The 20545-nt window shown below is 38.9% G+C and overlaps 1 protein-coding gene across 2 annotated transcripts in view; it reads right to left on the bottom strand.

Moving 5' to 3' along the window:
- IKZF3 (IKAROS family zinc finger 3) overlaps window positions 1-20545 on the bottom strand; it is an 86039-nt gene that overhangs the window by 45005 nt on the left and 20489 nt on the right. The window contains exons 2-3 of one of the 2 annotated variants that reach the window (XM_044004583.1): window positions 18994-19047; window positions 11206-11319 (exon numbers count right to left, since the gene is read on the bottom strand). In XM_044004583.1, coding sequence (XP_043860518.1) covers window positions 11206-11319; window positions 18994-19047 — 168 coding nt within the window. The remainder of the gene's footprint in view (window positions 1-11205; window positions 11320-18993; window positions 19048-20545) is intronic. The other variant, XM_044004585.1, reaches the window with a different exon arrangement.

The raw sequence follows: 20545 nt of genomic DNA, 5'->3' as shown, positions 1-20545 counted from the left end.
ATGTAATCTATTCATACCTCTTAGATGTATTGGAGAATGATAATGATAATGAGATGAAATTTCTAACTCATGGCTGGGGTAGGGGGAGATGAATACATCTATAAAAGGTAATCTTCTGAATGCTTAAGTGTGAATGGAGGATGCTAACCTCTTCACCTTCTCATTCTTTCTCCCTCCCTTGCCCAAGAAAGAACAACCAATGGAAATTTGTCTCCCCCAAGCAATTCAAACATTTCATGCAGTTGCATCCAAAGAACTGGAACTAAGAATTGGGCTAAATAAGACCAGATGCTGAGGTTGTAAGCACTCTGTATAAAAATATTGGAAATAGTCCTGAGTCCCAGCCAATGTAGATGGGGAACAAAGGCCCAGAAAATGGTGTCCCATTTTCTGTGCCAAAGGGGCCGGGAGATGTGAAGTATGGCCATAATCCTGGAAGGATTGGGAAGAGGTTAATAAAGAGGTTTCCAGGCTCCTCTAGAGTTGCCATGGACTTCCTTGAGGGGGAACAAAGGCATGACTGGGATTTCTGCTTCTGTAGACGCAGGTGCAGAAAAGACTGGCTCTAACGAATCTCGTCAACGTCCTTAATGCCACCAGACTGACTAATATTGTGAAATACCTATTACCGTTCAATTTTTACTTATTCGGTTGACATAATTAACAAATCTATTAAGGGTAAGGTCACAAATTATTTTTAATTATTAAACCATAGGTTCCCATCTGTCACTATTTAGATAGCACTGCTCACTGCAGAATCTGGTTTCAAGATTGCCATCCCTGCAGCCCCAAATCTAAGTCCAACTGTAGCCATTTAGAGCAGATTTCAGCAAGGCAGCTGAATCAGAAAACATCTGGACCTACTAGTCAGACTGAGAAAGGTCACATGTGAAACCCTGATAATCTCATTTATTGGTGTTTGAAGGTTATACACCAAGGGCCGGATTATCACTGTCATCATTCAAGACCAGTTGTGACATCTTCATTCATATGCTGCAAGACTCTTCAAAGTCGAAACATTTCAAGTACCATGTTGCTAGTTGCTGCCAAATGTAGCAACCAAATATAATTTTTGAAATCTCAGGCTAGATTCTACAATTAACAATTGTAAAAATCTATGTACCTAGACTCCAAACAAAACTGCTATATATTGTAAAACCATACTATGTTTTAAAAAATCTGTTTTTCCTAACTTTTGCCTCCATCCCTATACTTCCTTTTGAACTGGGCAGCAGTGTTTGGTGGCAGGAAGGTAAAGGAAGAGGATTCTTCTAGATGCAGATTAGTGCACAAAGCAGAGATGACAACTGTCCACTCTTTAATTTTCCTCATTTAGTAGACACAGTTTGAAAATACAAACACTGAGTCAAACTTATTTACACTAGAAACAATAGCTTCACAGACCATTAAGCCTGTTAACATTTGCTAACCATTTAGATCCTCTACCACTATGAAGCAGCAAAACTAAGTGTAATGACACGATTCTATATCATAAATTATATATGTTTAGCTTTTAACTAGTTGTGAGTTGCCTCTGCCCTGCACCAGTGGTTTCTAATCTGCTCAAGCATGAAAGCATCAAATAATTTCATAGACGTCTTCCTCTCTTCACCCCCCCCACACTTGTAAGGGTTTTGCTATTATGTGCTATATCTTACTGTTGATTGGGGGAAAGAAAACAAACATAATAACAAAAAGTTACAGTGAATTCAGTAACACTTTGTAAAGAATTTTAGTTTTATCACAGTAGTATCCATATACATTTGAAAACTAGTAATAAATATATGTGTGAGACAGTCACTTTGCAGCAGGTTTGTTTGTTTATTTATGTGGGGCAAAGAGGGTTAAGTGACTTACTCAGGGTCACACAGCTAGTAAGTGTCAAGTGTCTGAGGCCATATTTGAACTCAGGTCCTCCTGAATCCAGGGCTGGTGCTTTATCTACTGGACCACCTAGCTGCCCCCCTGTTTGCTTATTTGTTATGCCGAGTTGGGCTACATGGTAAATTGGAGAAAAATAACTATCAAAATGAGTATGGATTCGCAGACCCCTTATAATAATTCCAAAGCTTCACAGGCTGGGATCTGATGACCTATACTTTAAACTCAGACCCTAGAATGATCAGAATTTAGCACGCATACACAACCAGCCTTTTTTACTTCAAAGTGCCTTGAATACAACAGGCACTTTAAAAATGTTTGTTAAATTGAATTAACAAGTATTTATGAAGGTCTACTATACATACACAGAGTACTGTTGTTAGGCACTAGTAAGGGGATTGTAAAAGGAAAAAATTTTGGTCCCTTAAATCAAGAAGTTTACAATCTGTTTAGGGAACAAAAGGTGTTTCTGATACTCTCAAATCCTTAACAGATATTGTTGTCTGTACCTAGTACCTCCTTCAGGAGTGGGCTCTAGGGAGATTTATAGGTAACAGATTGCATCAGGAAGCAATCTGGAATTCACACCTTACTCAGACTTGTTCCTTCACCTCCCTTTTCATTCTAGCATTTTCTTTTTTTTCTTTTTTCTTCAGGGCAATGAGGGTTAAGTGACTTGCCCAGGATCACACAGCTAGTAAGTATTATCTTTGAGGCTGTATTTGAACTTAGGTCCTCCTGAATCCAGGGCCAGTGCTCTATCCCCTGCGCCACCTAGCTGCCCCCTAGCATTTTCTTTTGAATGAAAGGCAAGCATAGCTATTCCTCCAAAAGAAAGGCAAAGCTAATGCACACACATATATAACCTTAGGATCCAAGAATGTCTGTTGATTTAAATTGCCCTTTTGGTGGCCCACTGTAGTTGCCTGCTACCCTAATAACTAATAATTTGACATTAAACAGCTCATTCCTGGTTCCCTTTGGCTGACTGGCACTGTGAGGCACAAATTAAAATAAACCAGATAAGCTTTCTGTCAACAAGATTCAAGGAGCAGAATCTTTACTTTCATCACCTTGAAAACTTACCAGTTTGACACAGTTGAAGCAATATTGCCTCCCTGCCCAGTTTTAACACTTACAGAAATCCCCTGTGAGTGAACTTCTGCAGCAGAGTACTGCTGATTTTGTGAGATAACCCCTGCATCCCATGAGCAGCAGATCTTGATCTGGGCTTGGGAGATGTAATATTCTGATAAAAAACGGCACTTCCTTTTGAAGCACATATTTGCGTGTGCTGAGCAGTACCACTGGAACCTCAGTGAGCGCCTAGGCGAGAGTGAGTCTGCCTCTCCAATCTCACTCCAGCCAGAGACCCCTTCACACATCTAAATGTGGTGGCAATTAGCATCCATGAGCCACAAATGTGGCTTGCTATTTTTTTTCCTTTAAAAGCATGAACATTTTTAGCACTTGTCACACTGAGAACACTGTGTACCTCAACGGGAATCAAGATGATCATAGGGAGTCTTTTAATACTTGAGCTGTGTCTTCCAGGAGAAAGAAAATAGGCGTAAGGCACTTTTAAGTTTAGATTCTTAGAAGTTAAGGACCTCATGGGGGCAGCTAGGTGGCACAGTGGATAAAGCACTGGCCCTGGATTCAGGAGTACCTGAGTTCAAATCCGGCCTCAGACACTTGACACTTACTAGCTGTGTGACCCTGGGCAAGTCACTTAACCCCCATTGTCCCGGGGGGGGGGGGGGGGGAAGAAGTTAAGGGCCTTAGCCACTTAAGGGACTAAAAGGAAGAGGCTTCTGAGTCTTTTCTTCTGAGTGACCTTCCTGTCAATTTCAGAAAGCATTATCAGATTAGATCTTCTCACTGGAATTAAGCCAGAATCTGTCAAACACAGTACCAGAGTCTTGGGATTTTTCTTTGTGCTATTTCATCAACAAATACGTTTATAGCTCTTTCTGGTTAACTGCATTGCAACATGGTGTAAGCTACTGTTTCACAGGGAATGTCAAGGATATCTGACAAGCAATACTTGCAGATCCCAGGGACCGTAGGCAGACTTGCAAGGCAAGCAGACTAAAAAGGACTATTTACTCTACTAGCAGTATTTGGTTTCTAGGGCATCAATGGCAGACCTGTCATTTTTGGTAGCTGTAGTAGCTTCAGAGTAGGCCACGTGGATGCCTAGGAGGAAGACATGAGATAGTGGTGGGGTGGCTGAGAGACCAGGGCCTATATAGTGCTGAATCAAAGGAGGATGGGTATGAAGTAGCAAATAAGCTTTATATTCCTCACAATTCAGAATCAAAGAAATAGTGATAAACAAGACACACAAATTATAGCCATATGACATGCAAGAACATGGCAGCAACCCACTTATGACTTCAGTGTGGGGAAGGGGAAGGGAGATGTGTAGCGCTGACTTTCAAAACAACGGGGGCCACGAGAGAGGCAGTCTAGGGGTGTGGGGGTGGAGGAAAAAGGTACATCTCAGCCACACTACTTCACACCTGTACTTCCCTTCTGCTTTCAGAATTGCACCAGGAGTAGCTACTCTTTCCTTCTTTCTCAAGCGGGTTATGCCATTGACCATACCAACTGGAAACACTACCAGACGTTATCATTTTTCTGCGTTCCACTAAAGTTAGGCTAAGTAAGAATAATTGGGGAATCCTATTCTCATGCAATATCATGACACTGCTTGACCCTTGTTTCTGCTATCATAATGTCTCATAAGTTTTCAGGCAGCCAGGGAAACTTCCAGTTTCTATATGTCCCCTACACAGGTGACTATGATGTTGCTGGCATTCAACACATGATAAATGAAAGAGACTAAGAGACTCAGTGCTCTCTTAATCCTTTTTTCCTGCTAAACCTCCAACTACTCCAACGACACAGGTAGAAAGTGTCATTTTGCAAAGCCAAAGAAAAATGATGTAACTTGAGCAAATGAGTCAAAGGCTGAGCAATTGAAAAAAAAAAAAAGCAAGTATCTTCATTCCTTATCCTTTACCCAATCTAGCATATACCACTCTCTTGTAGGCTTGGAAATTGCCACTTCACAAAGCTAAATTTTTTCAGAAGTCAAAGCAATATAACTGGCTATCATGGTTAAATAATTAATTGATCAATAGATATTGAATTTTTTGCATCTATTATATGCTCAACATTTTTGTTTTATTCAAAGAACAATTGTGAATGACTAAGTTATTCTGAATATTATAAATACTCAGATCAACTATAAAGCACCTATAAAGGAAGATACTATTGACCTGGAGAGAAAGAATTGATAAACAGAAGTATGCATAGTCTGGTACACACACATACACAATCTGTGTCAAATGGTGGTCTTCTATAGTGTGGGGTGGGAAGGGAGGGAAGGAGACAGTTTGGAACTTAAAATGTAACAAAAAATAAGTTAAATTTTTAAAAATATAAAGCCATGAAAATATTGAGGGGAGTTACCACTAGTAACTCTTAATATTTTGTCATTAAAAATTTTTTTTAAATGTTTGTTCCTATCTAGTTGACCTCTAGAGGTATTTGGGAGTAGCCTAGAAAGGTTTTGACAATTAACTAAGTGATGCTTATGATATGCATTTATTTTTCTAAGTATTTTCTAGGTTTTTAAAAAAATTTTATTAAATGTCTATAGACCCCCAAAAAGTCTAAAATAAAAGTAGCCCTTTTAAATTCAACAATTGAAAGTAAGAAGATGAATTTATAGGGAATGTATAGATCAGTAGTATCAAATTCCAATAGAAATGAATTCCTGCAAGCCATAGGTTAGCTTTAAAAACCACAAATATTCCATTCTATGTTTTATTGTAGTTTTATTTATTTTGTTAAACATTTCCCAATTACATTTTAGTCTGGTTCAGCTTTGCAGCCACAAGTTCAACACTGTTGTGGCTCAGCTGGTCCAACCCTTTTACTTTCTAGATGAGAAAACTGAGGCCTAAAAAGATGTAATGACTTGCCCAAGGGCACACAGTTCAGAAGTGGCAGGACCAGGATTGCATTCATTGAAGAATTATTTATTAAGTGCCTACTACTGAATGGGGGTAAAAAGACAAGAATAAAATAGGTCTTCCCTTCAAGAAGTTTACATGGTATTGAGTGGAAACAACATGGGCATAGAAAATATATACAAATAATTTGTAGGGTCTGTGAAGCTGAACAGAAAAATAATGTATCTTTATTTCAACAGAATCAGTTTCCTTTGTAATCCTCAGTATTTTATGCCCTTAAAAGCATTATTCTGAGAGGGGCCCATAGGTTTCACCAGATTGTACCCAAAACACTGGGAGGGGTCCTATCAGCTGGATGGCGAAGTGGGGTTCAGTGTTGGATTGAACTTAACTTTGAGGAAATCTAGGGACTCTAAGAGGTGAAGTTTGTAAAAAGAGAGTACATTCTAGGCATGGAGGACAGCCTGTACAAAGGTTGAGAGAAGAGATATGAGAGATGGAATGTTGTACACAGGGAAGAGAAGTAGGTTGGTGTGGCTAGATTGTAGCATGCATAGAGGGGTATAAACATGCAATAAGCCTGAAAAGGTAGGCAAGAGCCAGGCTGGGAAAGTCTTTAAAAGCTAACCATTGGAGGCCTAGAGATAAGAAGCCAGTGGAGCTTCTTGAAGAAAGTGACATGGTCAGCCTTGAACTTGAGGGATTGTTAACTGTGGGGAGCATGGACTAAAGAGAGGTGCATCTGGAGGCTGGGAGGCCAGTTAGGAGAGGATGATTGCTGTGTGAATGGAAAGGTGGGGTTGGATGTGAGATATATTGTGGAGGTGAAATCAACAAAATTTGACAACTGAATGTAAGGGGTGAAGAAGAAGGAAGAGTTGAAGATGACTCTGGGTGAGTCATGAGTGAATGTGGGTGAGATGGGGACATAGGGACATAAGGAAGAAGAGAGTCTGAAGGATGAAAAGATTTGGACAGGAGTCCTCTAGTTCTCATTCCAGGACTCTCTCTACTATACTGCTTTTGTGCCAGGTTAAATGCAGAAGGAACTCTAGGGAGGTCATCGGCTCCCCACTGCCCACCAGATGGACCCATGCCCCCACTATCTCTCTTCATTTCTATAGTTCCGTCAAATACATGCAAGCACATTGGCACGTCTGGGGCTGTTTTACAAAAAAAAATTACCAAGATATTTATTGGATGATGAATAAGGAAATTTATGCCAAATCATGTTGGATTTTAAATTCTGCTTCCACCATCACCACAACCACCTTTCCACAATGCTAATGATACTAAACTACCCCATAAGGAGGTAAAAGCTATGGTCAAAGTCTTAGCCCAATAGTTATTTTTGCAAAAATCGCCCTGCTTTCTTCTAGACCACAGGAAAAAAAATTGAGGGCCTCCATTGGTTGCCTGCAATTTTCTACAAAGCAAACTTCTAACGGCTGGAAACCTGCACAGGGAGATCTATTTCATGTTTAAAAACCCCACACACTTTACCTCTTTTAGAACCTAAAATAAAATACAATTAGCACTTGGGATTAAAAACACTCCAGGGTAAATGTAGTTCTTTTTCACTAAAAACTTCCAAACTCCTCTAGATGACCTTTTAAAAATGTAACAATTACAATTAAATTAAGTACTTGACAATGTAGGCGGTCATTTTTATTACAATTTAGGTTAGATTTTCCCTAATGCCCTCTAAGGTTGGAACTGGGACTTGCTGAAAGATGCATTCTGGTCACCATGGGGACAGCTCCCCACATTGCAGAATTAAATGTACCACATTACGCAACATGTCCACTTCTGAATATCAATGTGGGTTTGTGTCTGTGACAGCATTTAGATATCTCCCAGGCAATGCTGCTCAGGGTACATCAGGCAAGCATTGTTTGCATTGTCAAATGCATATGATGTATGCCCAGAGATCATTATTATCCCACATTAAAGAGCAGAGATCCTGGTGTCGCTGGTGCGCAAGTGAACTATGACACAGAGAATTTGTCTTTAAAAACAGAATTAGTCCACTCAATTCATTTTTAGGGGAAATGTAACGGTATGGGGCAAAGAAGGAAGAAAATTTTCCTTCCTAGATTATTTAGGATTATTGGCCTCATGCCCAGCTGCCCAGGAAAACTGCATAGCAGTCCTAGCCATATGGCACCTGGGAAAAGTAGTTTCCTTCCACAGATGTCCCTTGCTTCTATAGAAGTGTAGTTGAGGGGGTGGGGGTGGCATCACACCAGAAGAAGTATTGTGATGAAGTGGAACAATCATTGACTTGGAGTCAGAAGATCTGGATTTGAATTTCAACTCTGCCACTAAATACCACATGACCTTGGAAGAGTCATTTAACCTCTTGAAGCCCCGGTCTTCTTGTCTATTAGTTAATCAATCAACAAGTGTTTATTAAGTATATACTATGTGACGGAGAGGCCACAGTGGCATACTGGATGGAAAGATGGCCTTGGGAACTCTGACACATGCTGGCTACGGAGGCCCAGGCAAGGCATTAAAACTCTCAGTATGGCAGGTAACTCCTTAGGTATATAAATTGCAGAAAGTGTGCAAATCTGCATTGGCAAAGGGAGTTTCTTCACCTGGGAAGGAGTTCTCTGTACAGAATAAAGTCATAGGTTCAATCCCTATCCCCTATCGCTATGAGACAGACACGGGCAGATACTGTTAATTCACAGAAAAAATAAAACCATCTGTTCTCAAGGAGCATATAGTCTATCAAGGGTGATAACATTTCAAGCAAATACAAAGTAGTTCAGAGAGGCAGTAAAAGAAGAACTGCCCTGCTCACTTGCTTTGTAAACTTTAAGGTACAATATAAAGAAAAGTTCTGTTTCTGACTCTGGACTTGGCTGTTCTCTTCTTCAAGATGTTTGCTCAGTGCCTGGAATTTTCTCCTCACCCTGGCACCCCTCCACCTTGCGGCCCCTCTCCCCTTGCTGGGTCCTCCTAGAAGCTCCATTTTGTGGCAGGGCTCAGGCGGGTCATGCTTCATTCCTCTCCCAGCTCTGCTTCTGACTCTGGGCTTAGCCACGATTTCCACGCCTGTCCCCTCACTCCACCACCACCCTGCACCCATCTGCAACCACCACCACTTTCCAGCTCCCTTGGAATAGAAGCTTCTTGGGGTAAAGGGCTGTCTTTCTTTTTGCTCATATTTGTATTCCCAGCACTTAGCACAGTGTCTGGGACATAGTAAGCACTTAATAAAGGTCTGTTGACTTGGATAGAGCACTGAACTTAGAGTCAGGAAGGTCTGAGTTGAAATCCTGTCTCAAACATTTACTTGCTGTATGATCCTGGATAAATCATGTAACCTCTGGGTCTGTTACCTCATATCTAAAATAAAGGGTTTGGCTTCAGTGGCCTCTAAGGTGCCTTTTAGGTATTTTGTTGTTGTTGTTTTTTAACGGGTCAATGATGGTTAAGTGACTTGTCCAGGGTCACACAGCTAGTAAGTGTCAAGTGTCTGAGGCCAGATTTGAACTCAGGTCCTTCTGAATCCAGGGCTGGGGCTTTATCTACTGTGCCACCTGGCTGCTCCCCTTTTAGTCCTAAATCTATGATTCTCAGATCCTCAAACCTGAGTTTGAATCCTGCCTTAGACACTATGTGTAGTCTTTGGCAAGTCACTTAACTTCTCTCAGTCTCAGTTTCTTCATTTGTAAAATGTTGTTGTTGAGTTGTTCAGTCTTGTCCCACTCTTCATGACCCCATGAATGACAGCATGCATGCCCATCTCTCCTTCACTATCTCCCAAAGTCTGCCCAAGTTCATGTTCATTGTTCCATGATGCTATCTATCCATCTCATCCTCTGCTGTCCCATTGTTCTTTTGCCTTCAACCTTTCCCAACATCAGGGTCTTTCCCATCAAATCCTGTCTTCTCATTACGTGGCCAAAATATTTCATCTCCAGTTTCAGAATCTGACCTTCTAGTGAATAGTATGAATTAATTTCTTTAAAATAGGGAAGCTTAGAGTAACACCTGCTTTACATGGGTATTGTGAATAACAAATGAAATTGTATATATATATATATATATATATATACACACATACATATACATATACATAAAGCACTAGTCAACAATTATTTATTAAGCACTTACCATGTTTCAAGTACTCAGTGTTGAAATATAAAAATATTGTATACAAATGTCAGCTCTTGTTATTATCTATAACCATCAGTTATGTCCCCAAATACACAAGTTCCAAAGATCGAATCTCCCTCTTGCCACTTGGGCCAATCCTTCGAGAATAGAGTCAATGACCATGATTTGTTGAATATGGGTTGTAAGAGGATGACATATTTCTATCTAGGTTGAATATGCCAAATGCAGGGAATTTTCAAATATTTAGCTACCTACCACACCATATTCTTTTACAATATTCTTCAAAAATTGATATAAATAAAAAGAACAGTTCTGTCTTCTTGTCTTAGGCTGGGGGCTTGGGAGGGGTTGGGTGAAGCAGTCCTCAGTTTTAATTGTTCCTTAACAGGATAATCATACACCATGTTTCAAATCTAAGAGAATTTTGACAAAAAATTCTAAACCCCCTACACCTGATGGTCTGAAAATTCCAATACAATTTTATAGATGATGATATGTGTAAGTTCTTACTTAAAAAATTGTATGCCAGGCTCAAGGTACTCTCTCTGCCTAAATGAGAGTGCCATGCCATGGATAAGTCACCTTCGAGAAGCCTCATGGAGCTGGTAGAGCACCATATGCTTTCCTCAGCACAAATGACCACATCCTGTGCCAAGCAGCACTTTTCAGTCTCTGTGGTTTAGAACTGGCACAAACTAATGTACAGCTCGGCAGAGATGGAATGTTAGTTGACACTGTGATTTCAATCTCAGAGGTTCTAGACACACAGCTCTATTTCATGACCTCTTTAAATGTTTCTTATAGAGACTTCAACAAAAGAGAGATCCTAGGAAAGCATCTTTGCAACACACCATACATTTAAGCACACATTATATATAATGATCCTAGGACTGACTCAAAAAAGCAATATAGATAGTTTATAGTATATGTCTGTGCCAACATAAACATTAATATAAAAGAGAAGTGCAAATTCAGTGGAAACTGTGTATTTATTTAGGAGACTGGCGAGGCATCCTATGTTCTGAAAAATGTGTTGAAATTTTGGGATGAATTTTCAGAAGGCACAGTAATTGAACAAAACTGTTTTATCCTTCCCAAAATAACTTGTTCTCCATTATCCTCAGCTAACTCCTTGCTTTCCTTAAAGGTTGAACATGAATCAAATCTTTAACAATCAGTCTCTGGCAAGTAAATTACGACTTACCTCCTATATCCTCATCTTCATTGGGTGGGCCCTGGTCTTTATTGTCTTCGCTGTCCATATTTTCTACCTCCTGAGGTTTGGATGAACTGTAGTCATTCAAAATCACCTGGCCTTCTAAATGAAAGAAAGTATAAATAATAATAATCTTGATCCTTTACCCACAATTCAACTCTTAAATAGGCTATAAGCCATTTATTAACTAGATGACCAATGTCCTGCTTCTTACAAATCCTTGGTAGTAGGTGGCATATTAAGCTCTTTTGTTATAATACATGAAACCTTCAGAAGCTAAGCAATCCCCTCAAGCTCATGTAGCTTTCCTTTATACATGGTCAGTTAAATACTAGCAGATATTTCATTTCTCTGGCCAGAATTAAAATGTGAAGGAGAGCTTCTTTCTTATTAGTTTGGTACTCCCTACTCTCATAACATGCTGCTGCTGTTTGTGTTCAATAAATGTTAATTGCTGACACACAGAACTAAGTTTTGAACTTAAAAACCCAAACACATTTCTGAAGAAGTATCAGGAAATAAAATTTCTGCATATCAAGTTCTATTTTCCCATGGCTTATTAAGAACATGAAGGTATACTCATAGTCTAGAAAATATAACTGTCTCAGGATATAATTAAATTCTACCTAAGGCTGTAGCAAGAAGTTGGCAAAGAAAACAAAAGATGGCAATAATCAATGTTGCAGGGGTGGGGTGAAGAGTGGTACACTAGTACATTGTTGGTGGAGCTGTGAATCAATACAACTATTCTGGAAAGCAAATTGGAATGATGCAAAGAAAGTTAGTAAAATGTCCATACCATTTGCAGAGATAACTTTGCTAGCCTTAAATCCCAAGGAACTCATTAATAAGAATAAAGTTCCCCAAAGATACCCAAATACTTACAGTAGTCCTTTTTGTGATAGCAAAGAATTGGAGATAAAGTAAATGTCCATTGACTGAAGAATGGCTAAGCAAATTGTGTATTGAAATATTACTATGTTTTAAGAATTGACAAATGTGATGAATACAGAGAAGCATGAAAAGATCTCCTTGAACTAATGCAGAGTAAAGTAAGAAAGAGCCAAGAAAACAAAATACACAATGACTACAATAATAAAAATAGAAAGAACAATCACAAAAAATCAGAGTAAATGTTACAAAATCATAAAGAATAAATATGATGCAAAAGAAGAGAAATGAAAAGATATCCCCACTCCATTCCTTTGTAGAGGTGGGAGGTATACAAATGCTGTACTCTGTACATTTTTAAAAAATGTTTTCAATGTATTGATCAGTTATGCTTACTTTTTCCTTTTTTTTTTACCTGTTATAACAGATGACTATATAAGAGGAAGTGGAGGAAGGATATTGGAGGAAATCATGATGACATAAAAAGAATATACTATAGCCTTTAAAAATAATATATAACTATGTTTTTGTTTTTGTTTTGTTTGCAGGGCAATGAGGGTCACACAGCTAGTAAGTGTTAAGTGTCTGAGGTTGGATTTGAACTCAGGTCCTCCTGAATCTAGGGCCAGTGCTTTATCCACTGTGCCACCTAGCTTCTCCCATATATAACTATGAATAGAGGAATGGGGAAGTGTTCATGACCAAACAAGAGAAAAAAAAAGTTCACAGGAAATAAAGTGTAAAACTTTGATTACATAAAATTTTAAAGTGTTTGTACAAACAAAACCAATGCAGAAAAAGTTAAAAGAGAAACAGGTAAATGGGACGGAGGTCTTTGCAGCAAGTTTCTCTGATAAACATTTCATTCCCAAGTTATATAAGAGGGGGCAGTTAGGTGGTGCAGTGGATAAAGCACTGGCCTTGGATTCAGGAGGACCTGAGTTCAAATCCAGCCTCAGACACTTGACACTTAACTAGCTGTGTGACCCTGAGCAAGTCACTTAACCCTCATTGCCCTGCAAAAACAACAACTCCCCCCCAAAACAAAACAAAACAAAAAACCCAAGTTATATAGGAAAGTGATTCAAATTTATTAAAAAAAAAAAGCCATTCCCCAATTGATAAATGGTCAAAGGCAGTTTCCAGAGGAAGAAATTTAAGCCAGCAATAGCCACATGAAAAAATAATTATAGAAATGCAAATTAAAACAACTATGAGACTGCATCATACCCAAAAGATTGGCTAAGTTAAGAAAAAAAAGGAAAATGACAAATGTTGGAGGGGATATGGGAAAAGAGGTACATTAATACAATGTTGGTAGGGCTGTGCATTGGTCTAATCATTCTGTGCTTCCTTAAAGCTACTAAGAGCCTTTGACCTAGCAATACTGTCTATACTCCAAAGAGATCAAAAAAGAGGAAAAGGCCCCATCTAGACAAATACTTAGAGTGTCTTTTTTGTGGCATCAAAGAATTGTAAACTGATGTGGTGTTCATCAAGTGGAGAATGGCTGAACAAATTATGAAACATGGATGTAATGACATTCTATTGTGCTGCAGGAGATGCAGAGCATGTTTTCAGAGAAACTTGGTAAGTCTTATGTAAACTGATGCAGAATGGGGTAAGGAGAATCAGGAGAATAATTTGTACAATAACAATAGTGTAAAGACAAACATCTTTGGAAAACTTGGGAACTCTGCTCAACACAATGTCCAACCACAATTCTAGAGGACTCACAGTGAAATGTGCTGCCTACCTCCTGACACAGAAGTGATGGACTGAAAGTGTGGTTTGAGACATTTTTTTGGATTTGTCCAATGTGGGAATTTGTTTTGCTTGACTACACATGTTTATGATAGGGGTTTTGAGCAGGAGGAAGGGCAGAGAGAATTTAGAACATAAAATAGAATTGAATTTAAAAATATAATAGGGGGTTTTGTTTTCTCAATTTGGGACAAGGGAGGTTGGAGGGAGAATAGGCAAATCTTCACTTGAAAATAAAATTTAATTAAAAACACATGTAAAAGAAAATTATACTTATTTGATAAATTAATGATAATCCTTCAAGGAAGCATGAATAGCTGAACTATACTAGACTTAGAGTCAAGAGAGATCTGGGTTCAAATTATGTCTCTATCACTGACCAACCAAGTGACCTTGGCCAAATTATTTCCCCTTCTCTGAGCTTCAGTTTCCTTATTTGTAAAATTAATAACACCTGTAGTACCAACCTGAGATTTGTTATGAAGCAAATGAGAAAAAGTTTGCAAAGCCCTTTGTAAAGCCTTAAGGTGCTATATAATAATTGCTAATATTTCTATAGCACTTTAGGTTTGAAAAGGATTTTACACAGGTTTATCCCCACATAAAGGTCATCTACTATCATTATAAAGCATCTAGAATTTTATTCATATTTAAGCATTACTGAATAATTAAGCAGAACACAAAAAATGAAAAATTATTCAGCTTCTACCAGTGAATAAATGCATATCTATTGAGTACCTTCCTAAATTCAAAGCACTAAAATTTACACTATATCCTCAAGCAGGATAATATTTTTGACTCAAGTCCTGTTCTCTAATACTTGTGGAGTTTTGTGGCTTTTACAAATTAAAAAGTAAATCTGGAACCAAAGGCATAGGAAAATAGAACACAGCAAAGGCAGAAATCCAAGAAACAGACAACAAATTAACAAGTGGGGCAGCATATTTACTAGAATACATACAAAAGTAAATGAGGTCACAGAAAAAAGCATATCTACTAAAACATATTCTGTAAAGCAAGTCAGTATAGGCTAAATATTGAATGAAATCCTTGAGTTGTAAAAACTCTTAAGTTCCAAATTCTGTATTTCATATATCTGTACAAATAAGGCATATTACAGAAGATTGAAGACATATGTTCTAAACAGTAGGCTGCCCTCCTTGTTCCTAAAATGATTAAATAGACAACGTACACTTAAAATGCATAGGAATATTTGGCAATGTGAATCCAATATGGTAGAATAGCAGTACTATTTTATGTAGAATGTAACTGGTTTATAACTTAAGGAAGCACACAAATTACAATATTTAATTCGGTAAACATTTATCAAGTATATACTATGTTCAAAGAACTGCCCAAGGAGCTGGGGCTACAAAGACAAACACTAAACACTCCCTGCCCTCAAGGGGCTAATACTCTACTACACAGAATACAACATGTACACAAGTAATCAAATACTAAGTATATACAAAGTAATTTCAAGAAAGTAAAAGCACTAAGAACTAGGGGTGGGGGTGGGGTGAGTCAAGGCCTCATGTAGAAGGAGGTGGTACCTGAGCCAGGCTATGAGAGAGGCTAGGGATTCCAAAAGGCAGGGGCAAGAAAGGAGGGAGTTTCAGGCATGGCACAGAGAGAGATGGAATGATGTGCATGGTAAAACAGAGAGAGTAGGTCAGTTTAAATGGAAAAGCAGGCATGGCAAGGGTAGTAATATGTTGGATCATTGCCCTGCTGAAAATAACCATATGCTTCCCAGCAGATCATGTTATACTATTGCTGTTATTTAGTATACAGTACATTTCACTCTGCTTCAGTTCATGTAGGTCTTTCCAGGCTTTTCTGAGAGTATCCTGTTCATCATAACCTCTATATAGTACCTTAAACTTGACAAAGAATTTTCTTCATAATAGCCTAGCAAAGTAGGTACCATATATTTTGCCATTATAATCAATCATCATAACTATTTCCCTCCATCCTATTCCCTTCCCATGATATTTATTTATTTATTTATTTTTAGTGAGGCAATTGGGGTTAAGTGACTTGCCCAGGGTCACACAGCTAGTTAAGTATTAAGTGTCTGAGGCTGGATTTGAACTCAGGTACTCCTGACTCCAGGGCCGGTGCTCTATCCACTGCGCCATCTAGCTGCCCCCATGATATTTATTTTTGATCTTTTTTAAACCAATTCCTCCTCAAAATTGTTTTACTTCTGACCGTCCCCTCCCCCACTCTGCACTCCTTTTTTTCACCCTTCCCTCCTTATTCTCTTCCCCTCTTACTTTCCTGTAGGTTAAATAGATTACTCCTCCCACTTGGGTGTGAATGTTATTCCCTCCTTGAGCCCACTCTGATGAGATTAAGGTCTTTGAGCTAATTTTGTGTTCTAAATTTTTCTTCCTCCCTCCCTCCTCAACCCTCCCTATGAAATCAAGCAATTCAATATGTCATACTTGTGCAGTAATGCAGAACATCTTCACCTTCCTTGAAAGTGTTTTGCTTTTTACTGCTCTCTCCCCCAATCTGCCTTTCCCTCCTTCCCCTCTTCTCTGCCCCCCCCATCTCCCTCCCCTCCCTCAGGGCAAAAATATATTACTATACCTACTTGAGTATGTATGTTAGTCCCTCTTTTAGCCAATTCTGATGATATTAAGGTTCACTCACAACCCCACTCCTTCCCCCTCTTCCCCTCCCCTCCATAAGCTTTTTTCTTGTTTCCTTCATGCGAACTACCTCTCCCCTTCCCCCTCCCCCAGTCTATTCCTCCTACATCTCAATCCTATTTTAAAGATGTCATCATGGGTTAGTTAGATGGCACAGTGGACAAAGCACCAGCCCTGGACCCAGGAGACCCCAAGCCCAAATCTGGTCCCAGTCATAAGACACCCCACCCTATTTGCCTCACAAAGAACAAAATATAAATGCTTTACAGATATCATCCCTTCATATTCAGTTCAGACCTGTGTCTTCTATAAATTCCTTACTGAGAAAGTTCTTATGAGTTCAAAGTATTATCTTCCCATGTAGTAATGTAAACAGTTTGATCTTTTAATATCCCTCATGAAGTCTTTTTCCTGTTTAGTTTTTTATGCTTCTCCAGGGTCTTGTATTTAAAAGTCAAATTTTCTATTCAGTTCAGGTCTTTTCATCACAAATGCCTGAAAGTCCTCTTTTTCATTGAAGTCCAAGGGTAGTAATATGAAATAAAACTGGAAATACTGGTGGAAGCTTGATTGGATAAGGTTTTAAATGACAGGCCAAGGATTTTAGAAGAGAGAGCCATTGAAGATCATAAGCAGGAGGGATGGGTGACATGGTCCCTGTGGTTTAAGAATACCTACGTGCAGGGGCGGCTAGGCGGCACAGTGGATAGAGCACTGGCCCTGGATTCAGGAGGACCTGGGTTCAAGTCCAGCCTCAGACACTTAACAATTACTAGCTGTGTGACCTTGGGCAAGTCACTTAACCCCAATTGCCTTACCAAAAAAAAAAGGAAAGAAAGAAAAAAAAAAGAATACCTATGTGCTACTTGCAGCCAAGATGGTGGAACAGAGAGGCAGCAACCTAGCCAAACTTTCCCAACATTTCCCTCTAAACAACTTTTAAATAACACCTCAAATCAAATTCTGGAGCAGCAGAGACAACAGAAGATTGGGGTAAGACATTTTCCAGCCCAAGACAACTTAGATGGTAGGCAGGAAAGGTCTATGCCACCAGGGTGTGGGCAGGTCTGGAGTGCAACTGGTTGCCTCAACAGTAGTGATGGGACATAGAGGCAACTATGACAGCCACAGTAGCAGCCCTGGGACCTCTTAGCCCAGAGACAGTAAGGGAGTTGGACAACTGGTCAGAAAGAGATTACAGAGAACCCAGAGCTGAAATTGGGCACAGGACTAGGCACTTTTTGGCAATTCTATTGCCCATATGCAATTCTAGGGTGGAGGGATGTGCTTATGATAAGTCACAAAGAAACAAGGGTCCTACTCACAGTTCTAGGGTCAAGAGGAGCACTAGAGTTTGTAGCTACAGGGAATAGGGGAAGGCTTTTCCTGAATAAAGACCAGGGCACAGACCAGAAAGCAGTGACCACACCTCTCCCTGAATCACACTACCTTGGAAGTACCAAAAACTCAAAGACCAGAACTAGTTCTGAAAACAGCAGTGTGGAAAAAGCCCCAAACTTGGGACAATGCTTCTCCAGTCTGAGGTGACCAGAATCCAACTTTAACATCAAGTTCAAAGACAAGAACTAGACTGGAAAAATAAGCAAACAACAACAACAAAAAAACAAACCGCACTACACAAAACTACTATGGAGGCAGGGAAGACCAAGACACAAACTCAGAAGAAGTCAATAACATGAAACAGCTACAAGCAAAGCCTCAAACAACAACAACAACAAAAGAACAATAGAAGAGTTAAAGAGATTAAAGTGGTAGAAAGAAAATTGGGAAAAGTAACATCTTTGTGCTATTCAAGTAAGATAAGCTTAGATTTAAATTTAAAGGGGGTTTCTTGTTACCAGGGAAAACATTCATGTAGTCGCTTATTCATTCATCTGTCAACTATGAACATTTTTTCCCAAAACTTATAGTTTGTTATGATGCAAGAAATAGGTACTCTTTTAGTAATTTACTAAATGCTTCTTTGGTGTTAAGAGAACGAATAATGAGGAAACATGCCATCTCCTATCTACAGCATAATGACCATATTAAAGATTCTGATATTTTAAGGTTTGGGTTTTTTTTTTCTGATTTTGAACTCTACTAGACAATCAAGTTAATATAAACTCTTCATTCTTCTAAGCACATTTCAGATAACAGGTAATTCCTGAGTGGATAATGAAATTCACTGGAAGCAAAATAACCAATTAAAATATGAAAATTCAGTTCTGGACCAGAAATGGCAGGGGGGAGCAGAAGTGGCTGCCATGATAATAAAAACTCATGCAACTGATTCATGGATTTAATTCAATAGTTATCTTGGTATCATAGAGACATGACCAAATTCTCAATTTATGAGCTCCAAGTACTTTCACTAGATACCAGAATCTGAAAGAAAACATTTTTCCGTCCTTTTATGGCTTAAGGACAATACTTTTAAAGACGGAAAACCTGATGATACCTGTGAACACAGGGTGCTCCTGTGAATTTCTCAGCTCCACAGTTGACTGGGTATCTAAAAAGACAGCAGAGATTATATGTATTAGCAACATAGATCTAAACTGCTTTCAAGTAGTATTTTGGTAATCCCAAAGCTAGCAAGGACAAGGATAAAGTACTATTTTTCCATCTGCAAAACAGATATGTAAATTCTACTCAAAAGAGTTCTTCATCCTCTCTACCGTTCCCTAAAAGGACCTTAGCCTACAGCAGGGAGAATGGCCACCTCACAATGAGAGGAACATGCTGATGCCAGGATCCCTGAAAAATGCAGCTTCTCCCAAGAATCACAAAGAGGAGGCTCAGTGGTAAGTTATAATGTGGAAACAGCATTCTATAAGAACAGAATTTTCAGGACTTCCCTGTGGCTTAAATCTGATCCTCAATTTTGTAGTTGTTTCATGTTAGCTTTCAGACACAGGCTACAGAATGCAGAGGCAGGGGAAATTAATTTATGAAAGATGAAAGGTCAATTATAAAGCATTAGCCTTATACCAAAATGATACCTAGCACACACACACACACACAAAGCTCAAAAGAACTTCTAAGTAACAATTACAGGAAGCATTTTTTGGTAACTACAGAACAATATGGATCCTGATTTGTTGATCTATCTTGAGGCAAAAGGCCCTGGTCTCTGAACCATAGTCCCACTAACATTGACATTTAAACAACTTAAAACACATTTATTTTCCTCAAGTATCAAGTAGAGTTCTCTTTGTGTACTATAAACAGAGAAATAAATTAGCATGATTTTCAAAAGAAACAGGACATTCTGATCACTTAGCAATGACAATTTAATAAAAGGATATAAGTCCAACTAGGAGTGGTCTTTTTAGGTAATGTAAAATACTTAACAATTTAGTTTAAAAAATTTATTTAAAGAAAATAAATTAAAACACTATTTTCTAGTTCTTGTTCCCCACCTCCCCTTCCCTTGCCATCTCCAAATTTAAAGGTCTTCTTTGTGTTCAAAAGAGTAGGGAGTTGACTTAGGAGTTTATGTAGGGGAGGGATTACTACCTTGTTAAGATCTCTCAATACAGAAACTATTTCAGTTTTTATTTAACCATTCTAGTTCTTTTAAAATGTACCCCAAAGCAACTTCTAAAGAGTCTCCATCTGGGATTATTACTGAGCTGGGTCTTTTCATGCCCAGGTGATCTACCTAGCACCAAAATAACTTCTAAAAGAAAAGTGTTTTAGAGAACTGAGCAGGAATATCTCCTGGTTTCTGGCAGCAATCTTTTTCTTTTCTTTCTTTCCTTTTTTTGTGTGTGTGGCAATTGGGGTTAAGTGACTTGCCCAGGGTCACACAGCTAGTAAGTGTTAAGTGTTTGAGGCCAGATTTGAACTCAGGTCCTCCTGACTCCAGGGCCAGTGCTCTACCCACTGCACTACCTAGCTGCCCCTGCAATCTTTTTCTTTTTTTTTTTTTTAAATTTAGTGAGGCAATTGGGGTTAAGTGACTTGCCCAAGGTCACACAGCTAGTAAGTGTTAAGTGTCTGAAGCC

The sequence above is a fragment of the Dromiciops gliroides genome, chromosome 4, assembly GCF_019393635.1.
Source record: "Dromiciops gliroides isolate mDroGli1 chromosome 4, mDroGli1.pri, whole genome shotgun sequence".
NCBI classification, from domain to species: domain Eukaryota; kingdom Metazoa; phylum Chordata; class Mammalia; order Microbiotheria; family Microbiotheriidae; genus Dromiciops; species Dromiciops gliroides.
Note: the sequence above shows the minus strand (reverse complement) of the source record. Positions and strands in the feature narration are given on the sequence as shown.